This window comes from Eucalyptus grandis, chromosome 5 (genome assembly GCF_016545825.1).
Source record: "Eucalyptus grandis isolate ANBG69807.140 chromosome 5, ASM1654582v1, whole genome shotgun sequence".
Lineage (NCBI taxonomy): Eukaryota > Viridiplantae > Streptophyta > Magnoliopsida > Myrtales > Myrtaceae > Eucalyptus > Eucalyptus grandis.
In genome coordinates, this window is record NC_052616.1 from 62,058,002 (window position 1) to 62,082,193 (window position 24,192).

A 24,192-nucleotide genomic window follows, 5' to 3' on the forward strand; every position below is an offset into this window, starting at 1 on the left:
TGATGAGCCAATCCCGCTATTGGGGATCACTGGTGCCACTTCCTACTACCCACTCCGAGTGGCCCGTCAATATCGAGTTGTGCAGGATCTACCACCCCCTCTTAAGCCGGGTTTGTTCAAGTCCGATTCACTGCCAAGGATGATGATCACAAAAGCAGCTTCGCTATATCGAACAAGCTTGGCTCGCATGTCACGAACAAAAATTGAGCTTGCCTGAAGATGAGCTTGAGGGGAAGGAAAAGATTTACTATGCTACGGCTCGGTACATCCGTCGGCACAAGATCCCGACCGAGCTTCTCCCAAAGTGCCAGATGTGACTGAAAAGCCCACTCGACAAGCGAGCTTAATCGTCACAAAAGGAAGATTGAAGAACTTGAGAAGCAAGCCAAGAAGGACGCTAAGGAGAAGAGGCAATTACGTCGAGCGTTGGCTTCCCGATTGTTTATAGATCGGGCCAAATAAAGTGGCTTGAATCTATTTAGTCTTTTTGCTTTAAGCTTAATATTTAGGAAGTTGAGTCTTTTACTTGATTAGTTTTTGTTTAGGGCCTTTCTAGTTTTTACATTGTCAATGTCAAAAAATTTCATAAATAAAAGCAGTTAGACTTTCGTCATGGACCGGCATGTTTTATACGAAATGCTTATGTGTATTCATTTCTTCAAATTAGGTGATAACGGATCCTCCACGTTCGCCTATCATTACACGATCAAGAGCAAAAATGGCCGACCAAACCGAAATGCGTGATCGTATGACCGCTATGGAAAACCAACTCCAGCAGTTGCTCACTTCTATACAACTTATGACAGATCAAATGCAATCCCTCCAAGTGAATCGAGACTCTTGCACCTACTCTCCCGAGATAGTAGTCCCAAAGGACAGACAAGGTCCAAATGGGTGATGACGACATGCCCGAGCTGGAGGATGACCCACCTGTTCGTCCTTGCCGGAAAAGCTAAGCCCGACACTTTGTCCCTAAGGCGGAGCAAGATGAACGCTTCGCCAAACTTGAAGAGAAACTGAAACAATTGCAAGAGTCGCGTAATTCACTCCCGTTCGACTTGTCGGTTTATGAGAAAGTCAAAATGCCAAAGAAGTTTAAGATGCCGGAGTTCGAGAAATACGACGGTACTTCTTGCCCAAAAGCTCATTTGCAGATGTACCACGTACGCATGGCCCAATACGTCAAGAACGAGCCTCTCATGATCCAATCGTTTCATGCAAGCTTGACTGGGCGCACTCAAGCGGTACATAATGAAAATGTAAACCTTCTCGACACCTGGAATGATGTGGCTGATGCTTTCCTAAAGCAGTATAAGTTCAACATGGACATTGCACCTTCTCGAGAGGATCTTGAGCGGATGGAGAAGAAGAAAAGTGAGTCATTTAAGGAATATGCTGTAAGATGGCGAAACTTGGCAGCTCAAATCACTCCTGAGCCTACAAACAAGGAGTTGATGAAGTTGTTCGTCAAGACTCTCCCGTATGAGTTCCGTAACCGGATGGCTAGCACATACGTGGAGAACTTCAACCAACTTATCCCAGTGGGTGAACAGATCGAGATGAGGCTAAGGGATGGATGGTTCAATGAACCGACTCATCAAGGCAAAAGGTTCACCATGAAGAAAGATAAAGAGCCAGCCACTGAAGTCAATGTTGCATATGCACAACCAGCCCCAAGTAAGCCTCCAATGGTTCGCATCCCCGGGAATCAGCAAGATGGAGGCCGAGTGCTGCACAGCGGCAATTCACCAAAAGGCAGTTCTCTCCTCTTCCCTGGCCCTCTATCTCGGGTCTTGCCGATACTCCGAAAGAAGGGATTGATCTCCCATGAACCAAAGCGACCCAATGCTGAAAAGTTCTCCAACTATGATCCCTCCAAAAAATGTGAGTATCATATGGGAGAGGTTGGCCATTCAACTGATGAATGTTTGACTTTGAAGCACAAGATCCAAAATTTGTTGGATACTAAGGCATTTTCCTTCCGTACCACCCAACCAAATGTCCAGAAGAATCCATTGCCGGAACATCAGGGAAACGTGAATGCAATCTTTGAGTTCAATGCTGGCAAAAAGATGAACTTGAAGGTGTCTATCAAAGATATCTATAGGGGATTAGTCGAGTTGGTTACTATCCGACGAGATGAGAATCCTCCTTTGCCTACCATGAAGGAAAGGGTTCAAGAAATGGTTAAAGCTGGCATGATCGTGTATGCTGACCAAGCTGGAATAGTGTCAACTATCTCCGAAGTCGTCATTGATTGGGAGAAGGAATTTGCTAAGCTAAGTGCCGAAAAGAGTGAACTGGATCCATTGATCGAGGACATGCCTCCACTTGAGGATGCCTCGACCATGAAGGATTGATAGTGGAAGTCCCTTCAAGCGATGAAGAAATAATTATTGAGATGCCCCCTGTATGAGTACAAGGATAATAAAGCAGTCCCATGGTCATACGAGCTAGATGTTGACCTGATTACCAGGTCTAGTCGGACCTATGCTCAAGCTAATGCCCAACCTGCAAAGCCAGTTACTGACGAAGAGGCCAAAGAATTTCTGGCTATAATCAAAGCAAGTGAGTATAACGTGGTCGACCGTTGCGGAAATTACGCTCGATCTCTTTACTCGAACTTTTGCAAACATCTCCTACACATCAAAAGTCTCTAATGAAGGTTCTAAGCGAAGTTCATGTACCGAGACGATCGAGGTAAACAGGTTGGAGGAATTTGTAGGGTCAATTCTTCTTAAGGATTTAATAGCCTTTTCTGATGAAGAATTCCCTCTTGAGGGGAGGGGACATACTAAGGCATTATATATATCCGTCAAGTGTAAGGCTTCCCATGTGGCTCGAGTACTCATTGATAATGGGTCTGCCTTGAATATCTGTCCATTGGCGACTCTTCACCGCCTTAAAATAGATCCTTCAAAAATAAATGCTGCAAAGACCTCCATCCGAGCTTTTGATGTTACGAGAAAGGAGGTTATAGGGGAGACCCACCTCGAACTGCAAATAGGACCGGTGATGTTCAACGTCCTTTTCCAGGTGATGGACATTCCTACAGCATTCAATTTCCTATTAGGCCGTCCCTGGATTCATACTGCAGGAGCTGTGCCATCAAGTCTCCACCAAAGCGTGAAATTTGTCGTCGAAGGAAAGTTAGTCATTGTTCATGGCGAGGAGGATCATCGGATCTATCATGAGACGGCAATCCCCTATATCGAGCCGGAGCGTAGGGAGGAGTCAAGCTACCAATCGTTCGAACTTGTCTCCACTATTCATGCATCTCGAGGGTCGACAGCACCCACCCCTGATGTGTCAAATGCAGCAGTTATGGTAGCAAGAGTGATGGTTGGAAATCGCTTTATTCCTGGCCGTGGACTTGGTAGAAGAGAGCAGGGTATTCGGAATCCTATTGAAGCCCCTCGAAGGTCTCGTTCAGCCGGATTAGGGTACCATGGAAAAGGTAGAGGACATGAACAAGAGAGGAAAAACTCATTACTCCTCGATATCCGCGAGACATTCCCCGGCCCCTGCTAGAATGATGCATGATGAAGGAGGAGTGACCCCACCCGAGATATCGTGCCCGATGGATGGAAAAGCATGGATGACCCGACAGCTTCAAAGACAGAGGATCCAGATAATGGGATGGAAGGGATCACGACCCTATTCGATGATCTCCTTATAGGTGCCATTGACGAAGAAGCATCGGAGGAAACGGGTGCTAGCCCACAAGAGTAACACATTTACTTTTCTGCACTCCCCTGCGTGGGAATCTTATCACTTTTAGGATTTGATGTTTTCTAGGGTTTGCTTATCGTATTTTGCATGTCGTTTGTCAGGAGTGGATGTTTGTTAGGGTTTGATTGTTAGGGTTTCATTTCACTCTGGTTGCAGTACTTTTCAATCCAATAAATGTAATTTGGTTGATGAATTTCAATTATAATTACAAGTTTTATTTTGAGGGCATGATGGGGTATACCAAACCAGCCCGTTGATGATATCCAACCGATGAAAGAAAAGAAAAATCCAAGGAGAATTCTGAGGCCTGGGCTTCATCATGTTTCCTCGCAACAAAAAGCTTTTCCAAAATGTTTTGCCAACTTTTAAAAAAAAAAAAAATTTGAAAAAAAAAATTGAAAAAATTCGAAAAATAGATAAGAAATCCATGCTGTTTAGCCCTGTTTGTCTTTCTGAACTATCCACTTTATGTTTCAGGAGCAGCCTTATGGCAGGCAAGGAGGTGAAAATGGTCCAATCCAATGCCATGTGTGATGACGATGATGACCCTGATGATCCAAATGGTGACTCCATTGAAGTACAACAAAGTTGGGAGCACCATGAAAAACCCAAAGTTCTCACCTCCGAGCAAACCGTCACCATCAATTTGAGTGATGACGAGGATCCTAAAGAAATAAAGATTGGGGCAAATCTTCCCAAAGATGAGGCCGAGCACCTGACTCAGTTGTTGAAAGAATATCAGGATATCTTTGCCTGGACGTATGCTGATATGCCAGGTTTAGATCCGTCAATTGTGGAACACTGTTTGCCCACCAATCCAGATATGCGCCCTAAGAAGCAGAAGCTTCGGAGGACTAAACCGGAGCTCTCAAAGAAGATAGAAGAGGAAGTAATGAAACTCCTCAAAGTGGGATTCATCGAAGTCTCGCAATACCCTGAATGGGTGGCCAACATAGTACCGGTCATGAAGAAAGACGGTCGAGTCCGAGTGTGTGTTGATTATCGGGATTTGAATAAGGCCAGCCCAAAGGACGACTTCCCATTGCCACATATCGATGTTCTCGTGGATAGTACTGCTGGATTTGAATTATTCTCTTTCATGGATGGTTTTTTTGGCTACAACCAGATAAGAATGAAAGATGAAGATAAAGAGAAGACAGCATTTATCACCCCGTGGGGAACCTTTCATTATAAGGTCATGCCTTTCGGACTAAAGAATGCAGGGGCAACTTACCAGCGAGCCATGGTTACTTTGTTCCATGACATGATGCATGAAGAAATCGAGGTATATGTCGACGATATGATTGCAAAAACCCGACCTGGGAAAAGTCATGTTGAAACCCTTAAGAAGTTATTTGATCGGCTTCGTGAATTCAAACTCCGTTTAAATCCTGCCAAGTGCGTGTTCGGGGCAGCATCAGGAAAATTACTTGGGTTTATGGTGAGTAGCAAAGGGATCGAAATTGACCCATCTAAAGCCAAGGCAATATGTGAGTTGCAACCTCCGTCGACAGTGAAGGAGGTCCGGAGTCTCCTAGGGAGACTGAATTACATTGCACGATTCATTTCCCAACTCTCAGAGACCGCTAAGCCATTCTTCAAACTCTTGAGGAAAAACGTACGAGTTGAGTGGAATGATGAATGTCAAGAGGCGTTCAACAAACTGAAGCAATATTTGACAAATCCGCCAGTTCTTGTCCCACCAATATCGGGGCATCCTTTGATTTTGTACCTCACAATCCATAGTGAGTCACTCGGCGCGATGTTAGCTCAGAAAAGTCCCGTGGATCGAAGGAACGAGCCATTTATTACCTCGATAAAAAGTTCACTTGTCTCGGAGCTAAAATATTCGATGCTGAAAAAACTTGTGCTGCGTTAGTATGGGTATTGCATAGCTGCGACAAGTACACCTTGCATTACCAGACATTTCTCGTAACTGAGAACAATCCCATCAAGTATTTATTTAACCAACCAGCTTTGGTGGGTAAGCTAGCCAAATGGCAGGTCTTGATTTCGGAATTCGACGTACAGTTCATGCCACAAAAATCAGTTAAAGGCCGAGTAATTGCTGATATATTGGCTGAGAATCCTAGAAACTTGAATGATGATGATTGTCCTTTGGATGATCGTATTTTGGCCATAAGTGAAGATGCATGGTCTATGTTCTTTGATGGAGCTGTGAACTTGTCCGGTTCTGGTACTGGGGCAGTATTAATATCCCCAGACGGACAACACTTCCCAGTAGCCGCGAAATTAATATTCCCATGCACTAACAATATTGCTGAATACGAAGCTTGTATTCTCGGACTTCAGGCCGCAATTGAAATGGGACTGGCCAAATTGAAAGTATATGGAGATTCTGCACCGATCATACTCCGGATCGTAGGTAAATGGAAGACCAGGGATGCCAAATTACTGCCATATCATAAGTACCTCGAAGAGTTGGTGAAGGAGTTCGATGAAATTTCATTTGACTACTTGGCTAGATCCCATAATCAGTTCGCCGATGCCTTGGCAACGTTGTCATCTATGTTGCAAGTTACTGATGGTTTAGAAGTTGAGCCTTTGAAAATTGAGGTTCTAGCCAAACCTTCTTATTGCATGGCCGTGAATAAAGAGCTTGATGAGAAGCCATGGTATTGCGACATCATGAACTATATCCAAAAGCAGGAATTTCCTGAAGGGAGCACTACAGCCGATAGAAAGTACATAATGAAGATGGCCTCAAAGTTCTTCGTCAGTGGTAAGAACTTATACAAGAGATCTTACGATTCAGTTTTATTGAGATGCGTAGATGAAGCAGAAGCCACCCAAATCATGCAAGAAGTGCATGAAGGAGTTTGTGGCCCACACATGAATGGGCACATGTTAGCCAAGAAGATCATGAGACTAGGTTACTATTGGCTTGCGCTGGAAAGTGACTGCATACAGCATGTCAGAAGTTGCCATCGTTGCCAAATTCATGGAGATAAAATAAATGTTCCTCCAACGGAGTTGCACCAGCTATCGAGCCATGGCCTTTCTCAATGTGGGGGATTGATGTAATTGGCCCAATAAATCCCAAAGCTTCAAATGGGCACCGATTCATATTGGTGGCAATAGATTATTTTTCAAAGTGGATTGAAGCCGCATCATATGTTAATGTCACAGCTCGAAACGTGGTGAAATTTATTAGGCGTGACATAATCGCCCGTTATGGTGTCCCTGAAGCAATTGTCACTGACAATGGGACAAACCTGAATAACAAGTTCGTTGATGAGTTGTTCAGTGAGTTCAAAATCAGGCATTTGAATTCATCCCCTTACCGCCCACAAATGAATGGAGCTGTTGAGGCAGCTAATAAGAACATCAAGAAGATCCTGGCTAAGACAGCCGAGAATTATCGAGATTGGCATGACAGGTTACCCTTTGCTCTAATGGCATATCGGACATCGATCCGAACATCCACCGGGGCAACCCCTTTCTCCTTGGTTTATGGCATGGAGGCGGTCTTGCCTGTGGAAGTAGAAATCCCCTCTTTGAGAGTCTTATCCCAAGTGGAATTGTCCGAAGCGGAATGGACACAACAAAGGTTCGTGCAGTTGAATCTGATTGATGAGAAAAGGTTAAAAGCTCTTTGCCATGGTCGACGTATCAACAAAGAGTAGCCAAGTCTTTCAATCGGAAGGTACGGCCGAGACACTTGAAGTGAATGATCTAGTTCTAAGAAAGGTGTTGCCGATTTTTCCTGATCCCTGGGAGGCAAATTTGCTCCAAATTATAACGGACCGTATATGGTGAAGAGGGTACTCCCTGGAGGTGCCTTAATCCTTACAGAAATGGATGGTCGTGAGTTTTCTAATCCTGTTAACTCTGATGCTGTGAAGAAGTATTACCCTTGAAAGAATTTGTTGTGAATTGAAGGTACTCATTTCTTCATTGAATTGTGTGGGAATGGATTGAATGAGATGAGAAGTAGGCCCTGTTCCATACAAATATCGAATTCATTTGATTCGGTATATCGACGTGTTGACCTAGTGTCGGTTCAATTAAATAAAAAAGGAAATGCCTCGAGGACACCACCGGCGCCTTGGCACTGGTGGCACGGGAATGAAAAGGTCCGAGAGTGACCAGGGTTCGATCCCTGGAAATGGCAACAAGTTTGCCGCCAAAAAAAAAAAAAAACAACAAAAACAAAAACAAAACAATTTTTTTTTTTTTTTTTACCAAACCTTTTCTTTCTTTTTGAGTTGTAAACTCTTTGTGTTCAAAGCCGATGAGTTCATGAAGTACTTGTGACCTTTCAAAGGAGAATTTTGCGTGATAGTTTTACCTGTTTAATTACCAATTCCACTGAGGATTGTCACCATCGATCAAGTTAATGAATGATGTGGAATGAATTGAACATGCTAAATGAGACATGTTAGGATGATGAAAGGCAAGCCTTATCCTATACACAGTCCCTTGCTCATATCTTGGTAAGATGAGTGTCGGAAATTCCATGTTTCTAAGGTAAAGAGTTTTCTCGCGAAAGGTACGATGATCGAAATGATGAGAGGCGGTTCATTCTCTATCCCAAACACTACGTGATCATCCATTGTTTAAACCCTTTTGAGCCCACACACGTGAATAATTTTTAAAATTACCCCTGTCAAGAACCACCCCACATTGGGGCAAGCTGGAGGTAAGACGACATCATGAGGTGAGGAATTTGATAGGAATATTCTTGCTTTCACTTGCATCAATCTTCAGGTATTGCTATTACATTGAATTCATACGGTAATTTAAGTGCCTTAGGATGATGAAGAGCAGTTCTTTCTCTATCCAACACACTTTATCCATTGCGTAGCCCCTTGAGCCTGTAAATTCGTTTCATTTAAACCAAATTGGTGATCATCCCCACACCGGGGCAAGGAAAAAGGCAAATGTTCAAGCAGCAAAATCTCGAGTGCTGACAAAAAATGAAAACTCCCCAAGAACCCAAATGTTAAAGCATTACGTGGTTATTAAAAAAAAAAAAAAAACACAAAACAAAAGGGGGCATGAAAAAGCAGTGTGCCTGGTAAAAGCAAGGCCAATGCCCATAGAAAATGAAAGAAAGAGTCAAGATAAATGATTATCAATTGCAAAAGGGTGTATTCCCAATGGAGTGATACTCAAAGAACTCAAATGCCAAGTTTTTATAGTACATATGAGGAAAATCCCAACGTGAAGAAGAAGACCGGTGACAATGCCAAGATGATCACCAATTCTCATCCCCCTAAAACACATTTTGAGCCTAATGATCCATTCACTTCTCAACCCATGAACTTAACCTACGTTACGTCCCTTGCAAAGTCTCTTCAGATTAAGGCACCAACATTAACGTAGGAATTCACATGCTTAAAAGCATCACTCGAAGAAGTGCGAGCAGGACCATTTCTATCTCATGTCGCAGGTTCCTTGACTTGTAAACCCGAAGATGATTGCGAAGTATTGTTCTTTCATTAGCCTTGACTCGAAGAGTCCCTCTTTGTTGAGCCATTGACCGAGCCTACATTACAGTCCTGATAAAGACCTCTCAGATTGACAAGGTCGTACCGTTTGCGAGAATACTCGAACCCTTATTGACATGATGAAAGTAAGATTGAGTAATTCCTGTGATCCCACATTAATGGTCGGGACAAAATAGCCTTCTTAATGAGAGTGAGTGAAAGTCCTTTCTGACTGAAAGTCTCTCATTTGGTATTCTTGAAAATCCATGTCATAAGTGAAAATTGTCCTAAACAATTATTCTCCCCAGTGGAAATTTGGTGGTACAAATATGGCAAAACCATCATGCATAAATCTTGATGGAACGGATAAAAGCTTCAGTGGATTTTGGAGTGTGCTAAATTGCTTACTTCTTTGGTGAATGAATGCATTTTTGCTCTAATCATGTCTGACAGGTAATGTTTCCTTGAAGACCCAAGAGCTCCTGACATTTATGTTGCCTTTTAGAAGCCTCGAGGTGAGAAACCTCCATGAATATTTGAAGTACATCCTCGATGTTCCAAAATTTCTGTCTACCAAGAGGTAAGTGACCCTCACGAATATCCCAGGTTTGTCCTAGGTATTCCCAAATTCTTGATATATGTCTCAAAACTCTTCGTTAAACATTTCACTTTGGATGTGAATGTTTTTCGATCTTTTTCGTTATACCTTAGTCTGGATCTAGGTATTCCGAATCTTCTTAATCCAATATTCATCTCACCTAACATTGAGTGTGTATTGGTTAAGTCCCAAAATTCTTGACATCTCGGTCGGATCGGGATGTCTCAAAACTCTTCATTAAACATTTCACTCGGATGTGAATGTTTTTCGATCTTTCGTTATACCTTAGTCCGGATCTAGGTATTTCGAACCCTCTTAATCCAATATTCATCTCACCTAACATTGAGTGTTTATTGGTTAAGTTCACAAATTCTCGACATCTCAGTCTGGATCTGGATGTCTCGAAACCCTTCGTGAAGCATTTCATTTTGGATATGAATGCTTTCCGATCTTTTTCGTTATACCTTAGTCTGGATCTAGGTATTTCGAAACCTCTTAATCCAATATTCATCTCACCTAACATTGAGTGTTTATTTGGTTAAATTCCCAAATTCTTGACATCTCGTCTGGATCCGGGATGTCTCGAAACCCTTCGTGAAGCATTTCATTTTGGATATGAATGCTTTCCGATCTTTCGTTATACCTTAGTCCGGATCTAGGTATTTGAAACCTCTTAATCCAATATTCATCTCACCTAACATTGAGTGTTTATTTGGTTAAGTTCCCAAATTCTTGACATCTCAGTCTGGATCTGAATGTCTCGAAACTCTTCGTTAAACATTTCATTCTGGATATGAATGCTTTCCGATCTTTCTCGTTATACCTTAGTCTGGATCTAGGTATTTCGAATCCTCTTAATCCAATATTCATCTCACCTAACATTGAGTGTCTATTGGTTAAGTTCCCAAATTCTTGACATCTCGTCGGATCTGGATGTCTCAAAAAATGAATCCCCGTTTAGGCGACCGTAGAATAGTACGGGTCCTAGACACAACCAAGCAATGCCATACTGGGCGACCGTAGAATGGTACGGGTCCTGGGAAAGCAGTCTCTTTGTAAAGTCATGTTACTATTCTAGGCGACCGTAGAATGGTACGGGTCTTGGATATGTGATACCAAATATCTCGAGTTACTCTACCCTCCTCGAAGGTAAGTTATTCCAGGTAAGTTCCTTTTATCACTGGCATTAGCATTTCCATGCATCATATAAATTGCATTAAAAAAAAAAAAAAAAAAAAAAAAAAAAGAGTCCCGCCAAAGTATCATCCATTGCATGTTCATGATCAAAATTTAGGTATCATGTTATCTTTGAATGCAACCTCTGCGAGCTCACCTTCAAAGAGGGGCAGCTGTTGACACCTAAATTTTGATTAATCATTTAATAATTAATTGCATGAAAATTTAGGGATTAATCTTTAATCCCTAAAAAAAAAAAAAAAAAGAAAAAAAAGAAAAAAAAGTAGTAAAATTGCATTTCACGTTGTCGCATTTGCATCGGTACTAAAAGCGCAACAAGACGCAACGGCCCGCAGTCGTTTACATGCACGAAGGGATGGTTTCTTGCCACTGGTCCGAGCACGCAAAAGAGCTAAAGTCAAAAAAAAAAAAAAAAAAAAAAAAAAAAAAAAGAGGGGAAGGAATTGCACGTCCGTTGTCTCTCCCTCATTAATGCATGCGCATGCACGCACAAATTCGGCGGACGTGCGGAATCCTTAGAGAAGCAAAATGAGCCCATGATATAATATTATATAATATGCTCTCTCTCAAGTGTGGGTTGTCGGGAGAAGCAACGAGAAATTTGCTGAAGGAGGAAGCAAATAACAAGCAAAGAAAAGTCAAAAGTTGTGGCTATTCTATAGGAGGGAGGGACAAGTAGCCGTATAAGAAACCCCAAGCATGCGAAGAAAGAAGAATCCATGAACCTGCATTTTCTTCCCTCATTAATGCATGCACATGCACGCATGAGTGGGGGACGTGAAAATTCTACAGACACATGCAAAAAGATGGGCTGACATTTTATATTACTTTCCTTCCTAGAGAGCAAATTGGCTGGAGAAGAAAGAAGTTCCTACACGTCCATTGTCTCACGCTCATTAATGCATGCACATGCATGCACACAATTCGGCGGACGTAAGGAGCTTCAAAGAAGCAAGATGAACTCATAAAATATTATAAAATAGGTGGATTGTCAGGCGGTGGCCACCATATTTGAAAAAAGAAGAACCAAACTTGAACAAGCAAGGAAAAGTTGCGGCTGCCTCCTGTTCACTTGTTGTCTATAAATAAGCAAGGATCCTCGGCTTAAGGGGGGAGGAGAACAAAAAATTCACTGGAGAGGTTTTGTGAGAGCTATTAAAAAAGAGAGAGTCCGTAGAGAGACGGACGAAGGGAGAGGTTTTGTGAAAAAAAAAAGGGAGAGACTCTCGTAGAGAGAAAGAAGAAAAGATGAAGTCAAGGGGAGGAGATTAAAAGATAGAGAGTCTGTCAAAAAAAAAAAAAAAAAAAGAAATCAGGTACAAGAGCTGAACGAAACAGAAAAAGTACACTGAAAAAAAGAGAGAGTGGACGTGAGAGGCGAGAGAAAAGAAAAAGGGGAAGAAAGAACAGATCTGTTCTTCTTCTTGGCAAGGCTTCGCCGTCGACCCGCGCTGCCCGCTCTCGTACCGCCGCGCCTCCACCTCCGCCGCACGCCGCCCCGCCCCGCCTTGTGCGCACCAACCCACCGTGACCCGACACTTGCTCCTTCTCCGCCCGCTGCTGCTGTCTCGCCGCTCCACCGCTCCTCCGCCACCTCGCTGCAGACCCGTGACGCCGGGACCGGGAGGCCGAGCCACCGCACGCCCGAGCGACTCTACCGCCGCTTCGGCTCGCCCGTGACACCGTAGCGTTGAGCCCCGTTCGTCGCACCACCGTCTCGCCGCGAGCTTGTGTCGCTTCTCCGCCTGAAGCCGCGAAGCCGACACCGCCTTTGCTGCTCTTGTAGCACCGCCGCTCCGCCTCCGCTCCGCATCGCTGCTCGCTCGTCCTTCGCTGCGTCCCAACGCCCAACGCCGCCCGCCTTCGCCGGTGGTCGCCTCTCGCTCGGTCCCGACACCGACGCCGCTCGTCGCTCCGCCGGCCGCCGTCCACGAAGCCTCCGCTGCTCCCGCGTCGCCCAACGTCTGCGGAGCCGCCGGTCTCTATCGCTTCGCAACCACGACCCAGTGCCGACGCCCACCACTGCTGCGAGACTGCGACGCCGGGGACCGGTCGGCCGAGCTCCCGGTCGCCGGTCACGTCCGCTCCGAGCTTCCTCGCCGACGCCCTTGCTGCCGGCCAAGCTTGCGAACCAGCTGCGGCTACCCCCGACGTCGGCGCCTCCGCCTGTCCCCGAAGTCCAGCGGCGGCGACGATGCGGCAAGCCACCGCCACCAGCGACGGCGCAGCTCCAAATCGGTGTCCCCCCTCCGAACGACGGCGCCACAGCAGCTCGCGAACGTTGCCCCTTGCTGCCGTGTCCTCCTCCGCCCACCGCCGGACCCTTCGCCGGAGCTCCGAAGGGCGACTCACCACCCTTGGCTGTCCGCCGCCATAACGGCCCATCCTCAAGCCGCGCCGAACCCCCCCGTCGTGATTCCCGAACCGCCGTTTGCTAAGTCCCGATTGGAAGAAATAAATTAGGTAGTTTTTTATTCACTTTTATTTTTATGTCGTTTCTTTATTTGAATTAGTTCTTGATGCATGTTTGAAAATCCCCGACGTATCACCTAATTCGCAACCGCATAATGATTTTTTTTTTATTTCATCTATAAGGCTTTAGATGAAATAATTAATCGATGTGGGAATAAAATTGATATTTTGGTCTTTAAGGCTTAAGATCAATTTATTGATTTTATTAGCGAAAAAAACCATGGAGGATTTGGTACCTTTTTATTGTTTTGTTTATCTCAAAAAAAAAAAAAATTGCATTTGCATTTCATGTAGGTTAGAATTAGGTTTATTTCATGTTTTATGGTTTGCATATTAAGAATAGGCATTTTATTTCGAATATAAAAAAATAATAAGAAAATCAAATCGATCAATTTAGGTTGCTAGTTTTAACTTAGGTTTCACGTTTAATTACTTGGCAATTTTTAATTTCGAAATTAATCCAAAAAAAAAAAAAATGCAAGTTAGATTAGGGCTAGGGTTAGCATATTTAGCTATTTCGTTTAAAAAAATAATAACAAAAAATCCAAAAAATGCATTTAGGATATTAGTTTTTTTAAGAATTGCACGTGTCAATTTAGAATAGGATTTTTGATTTTAAATTTTTTACAACAGAAAAATCCCAAGAAAAATTAATTAATTTAGGATACTAGTTTTTTGTAGGTTGCATAATAGGTTTTTCAAAAATGCATGTTTTAGTCCCTTTAATTTTCACTCTAGTATTTTTTTTTTTAATTACAAATTTTCATAAAAAAATCATCATGCATTTTAGAATAGAATTGCATGTCTCATTTTAAGTTTAGATCAATTTGTATCTTTGGTTAGAAATGAATAGATTAAAATAACGTCTTAGTTTAAATTAGGATTTAGCATGACTTAATCCTAAGCTTAAATTGGATGGAATTTTAATTTAGCTAGGTAATTTTTGCATTCTTCTTAATTTCGCATATCATGAAAAATACAAAAAATATTTGTCTTTAGATAAATTAGTTTCAAGTTTTAGGATAAATTGCATTTTTAGGAATAGAAATATCATGTGCACGTCATGTAGAATTAGGTTCATATAATCAAAAATTGCCCGTCATTATAATTATGTCATTTTAAGTTGCATATTTAATTATTGCATGTTCATTAAGAAAACAAAAAAAAAAATATTTTACTCATGTCATGTAGTTTAAAACACATTGTCACGCCATTTCATGCTAGATTAGATGCATTGCGTATTGCATGATTTTCATTAAAAATACAAAAAAAATGCGTGTTAGAAAATCATATTTAGGACTGTTGATGTGAATTCTGATTTAACATTGCAGATGCTTTCGTTGCTATAAAGTAAGTCCTGCAATTTATTCATCGCTTTATTGGGTGTTAAATTGGTGGTTTGCGCACCCGCATGATCACCTCACATGTTAGGAAGATAAATAAAAAATCAATTCAAGCTGCCTGCAAAATATTTTTTGAAATAAAAAGAAAAGGTACCGAAAGGGCGTTAGAGAAATCTAGCGTAATCAAGTCCCCGAACTCATTTAAACTCTGGTTCGTAGGAGTAAAGTAATTCTCCCATTACTTTACTTGGGTTTCTAATCGACCCACCCAAAATAGATTAGTGGCGACTCCATGATAAAAATCATTTGCATATTAAGAACTTGAACCTAAGTCGCGAATTGGTATGGGCTTGGGAGAGCCCGAGTTAAGTCTAGGCTTAACAATCCATTAACCTAAACCGTAGGTGGTGCACCTGAAATTTAGGTCACGACACACACCATGAACCCAGGTTTGTCACGTCTACGGTTAGAGCACAACTTGTTCAATGGAAGTCTCTCTTTTCTTTCATCACTCATAGATATGCAAATATTGGACGTTAGCAACAACATTTTCATCGGCAAGCTTCCCAGATTGATTGCAAACATGTCATCGCTTTTGGCCCTTGACTTGTCCAAAAATCAGTTGGATGGCCTCATCCCTCAAGAAATCTGCAATCTTGGTGGGCTTGAGTATTTGGATTTGTCTGACAACAATTTCTCTGGTCCATTACCATCATTTTTTATCTCACGGTGGATGCGCCACATCCATCTAAGTAGGAACAAATTGAATGGTACACTTGTGCATGCGCTCTCTAATAGCTCCCATTTGGTGACCTTGGATCTGAGTGAAAATGAGTTCTCCGGAAGCATACCCTATTGGCTAGGTAACCTCTCTCAATTGAGCATTCTTTCACTGAAAGGTAATAGCTTCTATGGAACATTTCCCAAGCAATTGTGCAAATTGAAAAGCTTAAGTATGATCGATCTTTCTGAAAACAATCTATTTGGTCCATTACCTAATTGCTTGGGACCCATGAATTTATCCGAAGATTACACTTATAAGTTAGCTTCAACACAGGAAATCTCTAAAGACATAGAATGGTCACCTCGGTCTTATGTGAGGACAATTAAAAGGCGTTTTGAGCCCTTTTATAAACAAATAATAATAGAACTTGATGCTCCACATACCGTTGGGTTCATAACAAAAAGAAGGTTTGATTCTTATAAAGGCTACGCACTTCTTAAAATGGTGGGACTAGATCTTTCTTGCAACCAGTTCAGTGGTGAGATTCCATCGGAGATATCAATCTTACAAGAAATGCTTGTGCTGAACTTGTCACATAACAAGCTTACAGGTGTTGACACCTAATTTTTGCCCAAAAATATTTCATTCCGGCATATAGATTATCTAGGTGTTTAATATCGTGTTTTAAATTAAAAATGTTTTTCCTATTAAAAAAATAATAATTAAAAAAAAAAAGAGAGCAAGTTGGGGCCAACGATCTAAATGTGACTAGCCAAGCCTAGGAGGTCAAATTGGAATTCAAATGACAAGTTGGGGCCAAAATGCAATTTCCAAAAGTCGAGGGACCAATTCGCAAATTTTGCAAAATTTGCGCCCGAGCCCTTAAATCATCATCTTGGTCATCAATTAAGTTGAAATTGAATTTGGGCCAAGTAGAATCAATCAAATTGAGCCAAAAAGACCACATTTGTATTGAATTGGGTATTTTCGGATAAGAAAATGGCCAACTTTGAGGACTTTTTGCAAAATTGGGTGGGCACAATTGCGAAATTTGGTCGAGATCTTAAACTACTATACATGTACTTGCTAATTGATCAAAAACCACAGCCAAAGTGATGGATTAAAGCACCCAAACCAGCTGCCAAATCTCAGTCCACGATTAAGTCTTAATTCGGAGCTGCTAAGTAGCCATATTGGTGGCCCCACCATATCCCACTCAGCCGCCCATTTAGCTCGATATTTGCACGTACTGAAAGACCGTATATAGTAGTGCAAGTGGAAGAAAATTTGCCAGGGATAAACTGCTGAAAGCACGGGAAAGTCGCAGCAAAGTCCGCACACTCAACAGCTGCAGAAGTTAAAAAATTGGCTAAGTCAGAAGAGTAGGTGAAGTAGCCCTGTTGACAGGCTTGGTATGTGGACAAAAGGCTGACCAAAAATCCTATAATTCAGGGGATAAGATCTACGAAATGGTTCTTTTCGGTCGGATGAAATAGAGGAGACGAGAGGGAGAGGAGAGAGCTCGGAATCGCTCCCTAAAGACACCTTCAGAAGCAACTCGAGAAAAGAAACCCAGAAATTCCAGATCAACCTTTTGAGAGAAAAGTGAGATTTTCACAACCCTTCGGCCAAAATTAGCCAAAACCTTAAACTAGAGAGTGAAACTTCACTAAAATAGCTTTCCATCCATAGGTCGCACGTCCTAAATGGAGATCGGGAAGGCCTCCTAAAGCCCCCCGAAAAATACCCTCCAGGCGGGCCAGGAAACACTGAAAATTTTTCTAAGTGTTGAGCCTAGTTGGTCACGAGTGATGAAAAGGAAGTGTTTTTGAGAAAGTTGAGAAACAAATGAGAAAAATATTGACTTCTACCCCAAACTATAATACATATAGTTTGGCTTGGTGTCAATTTTTTCAACAAAAGACGTCTTGAAGTCTAATTTTATAGGTCAACAAAAACCTTCATTGTCAGTTCTTCTTTTCTGCAGATCTCATTTCCAGTTGAAGAAGCCAACTTCCACGTGCTTCCAGAGGACAATTTCTCGGTTTCCTTGGCCAAGAACCACTTTAAAAGGAAACTAGGAAGTAAGGTAAGCATCCTAGATGTACGTATTTTCGATTTTGAGCATGTTTTGATCATGAAAATCAAGAGGGAAACCAGCCCGGAAAACTGATTTCTGAGGTTGAAATTTTTCTAAGTGTTTGAAATCTCTTCAAGAGTGTTGCATGTGTGCTTCTTGGAGAGGTCGTTTTGATGTTGTTCGGTGAGTCATTTTCTATGATATTTGTTGCATTTGAAAGCCCATGTTACCTACTTTCACACGTATTAAGTAGAATTGCCCTTAGATCTCGTATGTGATGAGTGCCGGGGCTTGAATATGGGCATGTAACCTGTTTGCTTGACTTGGGTTCAAACCCAGATTTGCAAAATCAGTTCAAACCCGTGCATTTGAGGACGATTTTAGCTTGGTTCTAGTGTGTTTTTAGCTATGATTTCTATCTAATCTTGTTTTTGCATGTGTTAGTATAATCTTGATACTTTAGTTCCACATGAGATTGCTTATGAGTGGAGATTGAAGGCTGCAAACATGGCTCGAGGAGGCTATTGGGGCTAGTTTAATGCAAACCAAGTGTTCGACAAAATGCCCAAACTAAGCTTCGATCTTGAAATGGTCGATTTGAGCTTGATTATTGTGATATTCATGTGCTGTGTTACTCCATGTTAGCATAGATCGGTTTAAGGAATTATTATTAATTTTAAAAAAATTAAAAAAAAAGAAAAAAATATGAAAATTTCAAAAATATCAAAAAAATGTTAGATAGCATCAAATTAGGATAGAAATGACATATATGAAATTTTCCTAATTTTAAAAGGTCATTTTCCTAATTTAATGCTATTTTGGTATTTTATAACCATTTTTGTAAATAATCCATTTTGCGTAGATTAAAACTATTTAAAGTAATTCCATGCATATAGAGTAATTTCATGCATATTTGAATTCTCATTTTGCTCATGGGGGTCCTGTCCCGGGCGTGATAACAAGGCCATGTAATATTATTTGCCCGACTTGTATCGGGTTTACCTTTCGCGTTTATTTTCAAGCCATTTCAATTTCTTGGATGTTTACTTACGCGCCGCTTTTCATTATTTTGAGTGTAAATTTCTCTTCTAAATCATGTTAGGATTAGTCTAGACATTAAAAAAAAAACTACAAAAACATTTGCATAAACATTTAGTGGTTTCATAAAGATTATAATTGGTAATCAAGATTGTATGGCCATTTAGATAAATAACCTTCCAAGTTAGTGGTACCGCAAGGGCGCTAATAGAAACATTGGCGTAAACAAGTCCCCGTTCCTAGAAATCTCTGGTTGCGTATGAATCGAGACAACACTCCCGTGTCTTGATTGGTTTCTAGCCGACCCCAATGGGCTAGTGGCGACTCCTAGAATTACATAGATTGTTAAGAACTAAAAAATTCAAAATCCAATGTTGCGCGAGGTATGGGCTTGGGAGAGCTCGCGCCTAATTTAGGGCCATTGGTCCGCCTCTTTAAGCAAATACCCCTAAACCTTCTTCTTTTTCTCCGGACGGAAAAAAAGGAGGTCGTGACAACAGGACATATACCAATGTCATTGTCGAGCCTCACGAAGATAGAGAGCATTGACTTTTCCTACAACAACTTGATTGGTTCTATCCCTGAAGAGCTTACTCAATTGAATTCCCTGGAAATCTTTAATGTGTCTTACAATGACTTGTCAGGAGCCATACCAAACAAATATCAATTTGGGGCATTCGATGAAAGCAGTTACTATGGAAACCATCTTCTGTGTGGACTGCCATTGAGTAAGAAGTGCTCGACAACCATTAACGTTAATTGCTCAGCAACAAAATCATGCACGCCAGCTAAAGAAGATGGTTTCATAGATGAACAGACATTCTATAACAGCTTTGGAGTGTCATACATGATGGTTGGACTGGTAATTCCGGTTGTTCTGTTCATCAACCCCCAATGGCGACAAAGATGGTTTCACTATGTGGAACTAGTTATCACCACATGTCGGAGCTTGTTCATCACATGCTGCTATTTTGTGCGGGACGGTTTCGAAAATTGTCCAGAGGCCAAACATTTTAGGTTCTCTTGCTCTGCATTTCCTGGTAATGGTAAGATTGGGTTTTTTTCCTATTGTTTGTTATTGTCGTTGATCAACATTGGGCTCAATGTGGATCTATTGAGTCAGTGTAAGTTCTTAACTTCACAACTGAATAAGGTCTTGTTCTACTTTCCTTGAAGACAATACGGGCGTGATCCTTCCCTCTTTTGAACAGGTGTTTTACGTAATTGCTTGCTCATCTCTGTTTGGTTAGGTGATCATACTACTAGTGATGACAAACAACACTAGAAAAACATGGCTGTCTCTTCTCAACTTTTTTTGGTTCTGTGGTAACAAATTTGCTTTCCTTTCCGAATAAAAATTTTCGTCTCCGTATATCACTTGGTCCATTCGCAAACCGTTCAAGACATAAAACTCCTCTTGCTTGACAATATAGCACAAACAACTAAATGTTCTTCAAAGTCTTAGGCTCATGGCCAATCTGCAATTTGGTTGGGACATTGATTTCCGTCTAACTTTTATGTAGGTTTACTTGTTCTTAAGTGTCTCCTGAGATAAATTCACGGTCAAACTTGCATTTTTATGACCACTTTCGTTGTTCCTATCTTGGTGGAATGATGTTCTAACATTTTGCTAGGAGCTTAGCTCTAGCTTGGAAAAAGAAGTACTGCACTGAGGCATGCCCTGTTCAGTATGAAAGAGACCAAATTTGTTGTCTTGATGTCTAGGCCAAATGCGAGCAAGAACCAACCCGGATCGAGGCCCAGATTGGTGCAAATGTATGAATTCTATTGTAAACATTCCATTCATACGAGAAGGTCAGCACTGCTGCCACTTTTACAAATTGGTAGAAAAAAGTAACGGGTGGTATGTCAATCAAAGTAATAGAAACAACTATCAGATAATCATGAGCCTATACTCACGATCAAGAGAAAAAAGAAGCCGGACTCCTTTTTTGTAGTAAGAAATTACTTCAACGCTTTATGGCGGTTTCTACGAACATACAAAAAATGCAGCTTTGACAAGCAGTTTTGAGGACATTCATTCTGTTATAAGAACATTGGTCATGACAATATATATTAATAAAAAGTGATGGTTGAGATCCAAATGTGGGCAAGACATGCAATGGAGAATGTCCAGGCAATTATTCCCAGTTGATCTAGCATGCAGCACATGGTAGGTATGCTTAGTCATTCTGATATATAATTAATTTGTATTGAAAAATAATAATGGCGCCACCTTTGTGGGCTTCATCGTGTGCTAAATCATATTGGTGTATGCTTTTGGGCCCGGATTTGGGTCATCTATTACAATGAATACATTCTATACTTTTGTAATGGTATAATGTGTAATGAATCTAAGAAAAAATCTTTTACAGTCAGATTAATGCACCGGCTAACTCAGAAATATGTCGCGTGGTTACTATATTATTTAATAATATCACTGGCAGAATACACTGATCATTCCGATCCACAATTTGAATCACATATCCCTCTTATGGCAAATTTACCACTCGAAATAGTAAATTAAGGTTCAAAATATTTTGTTGTGGAGCTATGCATCAGATTTTCTTGTGGAAAGTATATCATGTATAGTATTACCTCGTCCCAAATACATACCAAGTAAGAATTGGTCCTTCACCTATATATCTAGCATAATAGACCATCTGGTGCACATATAACTAATAATGTATAATCTTCCGACAATGATCTAACAAGCCTACTTTCACAATCTTACATTTTAGACGAGGAACAATTTTAGTTATGATTGACATTCCTCGTTTAAGAGTTGTCCTTGTTTCTGAAACCTTGGTTAGCATCGTGTAATATATTCCGATTTTTAAACTCAATTGCAACAGGGCATCACATCAATTCAGTAGCAAGTTATGGCATTCAAATGGGAGAGGACTAGGTGGCACCACTTTTTTTTTGTATATGCAACCAACTATTGATCTGAACAGTTGGTAAACTCTTCTGCAAAATGACATCCCTCACAATACATCTCAATTCCCACATTATGCATGTTACAGATTAACAAGCATTGAAGCTCGGTACTGGATAAGGCCAAAAATGCTTAGATTATCATAAGTAACCACAGAGCACCAGCAACGGACCTCACCCATAGCAAGAACTTCCAATGCACCTTCATACTTTTGCCTCCTCGTAAATTGTTTTGCATTTGAGTGAAGCATTAAGCCCATCATCACAGCACTGGAGAAAATCCAAAAGGTTTTTTAAATGCCAATTCAAAACAATAGCAGTTAAACAGCAGATTGTGAGAAAAGACTCCTTGAGAAAGGATTTCTTAAAAAACAAATTAGTCTACTGCCAACCCTCGATCAGTTTCAGATCCCATATTTACTTTCTTTCCACTCTGATCTTCAAGTTCTATGTTGAAGTCTTCCAGTGGCAATTACCCATCTGCATGTCTCTTAGCCAGTGCAACGGCAGCTGCTCTGTATTTAGAAGGATATACACATTTAATTATATGAGGGGATGTGAACATACAGGCACAGTAGCCAGAAAGATTACTGTCTCTGAAAATAACAAACACGCTGGCCAATATCATCAAAAAAATAATACAGGAAAGTGAACCACAAGAGCAGATAAGCATGTCCATGTAAATGAACATCTGTAGGTATGTATATCCATATTGCTAGGCTCATCAGTGCTTCTGGCCAAGCATAGAAATTTTATGGCATAACTATAAACAAGTCACTTTATCAAGAAATGCAGTCTTCTTTTGAATAATAATAAAGTCCCGTGCTCGGAGCCGAATGCCTCTTTAAGTATCAAGATGCACTGCCTCATGAGTTAAGTAACGTACGCCACACTAAGAACATTGATTGGTCCCACGACTATATGCAAAGTTGCTAAAAAGAGGTGAAAACAAAACTGAATATGCATGCGAAATACCTGATGAAGGATTGATTTGGTGGTGGCTGCTAAGAGTTAAAGTGAGCTTGGAATGAGGAGAAAGCATCTTTCAGTTGCATCAAAGCTACTTAAAAACTTCTGCACCACAGAAACGCCAAAAGCTTCAGACTGAGCATTATTAACCAAGGAAGGCATCTCTTGAACTCAAACACGCTCATCTCAAGACCACAAATTGCATTGCTATTTGACTCAGACCTGTTCTAGAAAAGCCGAGGCATTTTGAGTTCCTTCACCTATAACAAGAATATGAAGCTCGCTGCCATCGGTAAAAGAGAAAGGGAGATGTAATTGATACACTGAATGTAGAGAATTCTTAGCCTCATCAAATATGTGCCCCCCTTAATCACTCCAAGCACAATTTATCAAAACCATCAACCGATTAACAAAGAGAATGGAAAGAATAATAGAGATAGAGAGCAGCAGAAGCCTGCTTTCGAAAGGCAAGCTGCCATTCACCATTTTATATTTTACAAGGCCAGTCCAACGAGGTGTTGCCCAACTTTTCAGAAAAATTCAGCAAAATAAACATATTTCTCACAACGTACATAATATAAACCAAGAAACAGAAAACAAAGAGACACATTCCTGATAAATTCACCATATATTCGATGCAACGAATCCAATAAGCAAGGAAAGTCAACAACTTTGGTCAACCAATCAATTAGTACAATCCGCAGCCGGGAACCCGAAAATCAACGGCACCAATAAGCTTAATCATTTTAGTGCTCGAAGCCACCATGCTTTTACTGCGATTAATCACGCGATTAACGAAGCATTCAGCTCGACCGATGGCTTCACTAACCTAAACCCCATAAATAGGTTCTAATCATTTCACAACTACAGCTCACCATGCTCCACTATGCTTAATAAAGCGATCAATGTAGTATCGAGCTCCGGGAAATCAGCTTTAGAGAAAGTGTATCAGATCTGGAGAAATTAAGATCCGGCGACGCGGACTTTGAACGCAGAATGGACCCGCCGATTACAATCGCCGATCGCCACTCTTCATCTTCTGCGTCTGAGAATGGCGAGAGATGAGGCGGAACAACCGGCGATCGTAATCGGCCGGACGGCCCACATCATGAAGTTCCCCTCCTCCCCTGTCTGCGGTCCCGATCGTCGCCTCCACTTCGAGGCGGCCGCGTCTCGCCATCGCGTCGACGGCGCAGGTCCCTCCGCCGCTCTCGCGTCGCTCTTCGTGGGGATCTCTCTGGCTCCATTGCTCGTCGGACCGGTCACGTTCGTGATCGGGCCCGTTTTGATGCCCTTGGGTCGCCCTTCTGGTTTCATTCTTTTACGCGGCGGGAATGGTGTTGGCTCGGGCGACCCGTAATCCATTAGATTTTAGTAAATAGGTTTTTCTTAATCTGAGAAGTCGATGGTATCTTTTTGATTCTAGTAATTTGTTGTCTTGATGTCTTGGCCAAATTCAAGCAAGAACCAACCCGGATTGAGGCCCGAATTGGTGCAAATGTATGAAAATGGCTACTAGTCATTAATAGGGCTCCCAACCAAGCCTGGCCAGGCCATGTGGCCGAGCGCTTGGGTCGAAGGGAATAACCTCCCATATCGAATTTTAATTATTTTTTTAGAGTTTTTTGATGTCTTACATGAATTTTCTT

At 41.5% G+C, this 24,192-nt stretch overlaps 1 protein-coding gene across 1 annotated transcript; it reads left to right on the plus strand.

The window, feature by feature from the left end:
- The first annotated feature begins 1,454 nt into the window (after window positions 1–1,454).
- LOC120294106 lies at window positions 1,455–6,777 on the plus strand. The gene is made up of 7 exons (XM_039314036.1): window positions 1,455–1,904; window positions 2,007–2,206; window positions 2,477–2,568; window positions 2,666–3,422; window positions 3,549–3,728; window positions 4,210–5,496; window positions 5,628–6,777. Exons 1-7 carry the CDS (start codon window positions 1,455–1,457, stop codon window positions 6,775–6,777), a joined length of 4,116 nt encoding a protein of 1,371 aa, XP_039169970.1.
- Window positions 6,778–24,192: the final 17,415 nt, after the last annotated feature.

Excerpts from the sequence above, each read along its gene's own strand:
- LOC120294106 (XM_039314036.1), top strand. The coding sequence starts at position 1,455 with ATGAAGTTGTTCGTCAAGACTCTCCCGTATGAGTTCCGTAACCGGATG. Across the intron at positions 3,423-3,548 it reads CCTATTGAAGCCCCTCGAAG|GAGGAGTGACCCCACCCGAG; the intron begins GTCTCGTTCAGC and ends TGCATGATGAAG. Across the intron at positions 5,497-5,627 it reads AGTGAGTCACTCGGCGCGAT|CTGCGACAAGTACACCTTGC; the intron begins GTTAGCTCAGAA and ends GGTATTGCATAG.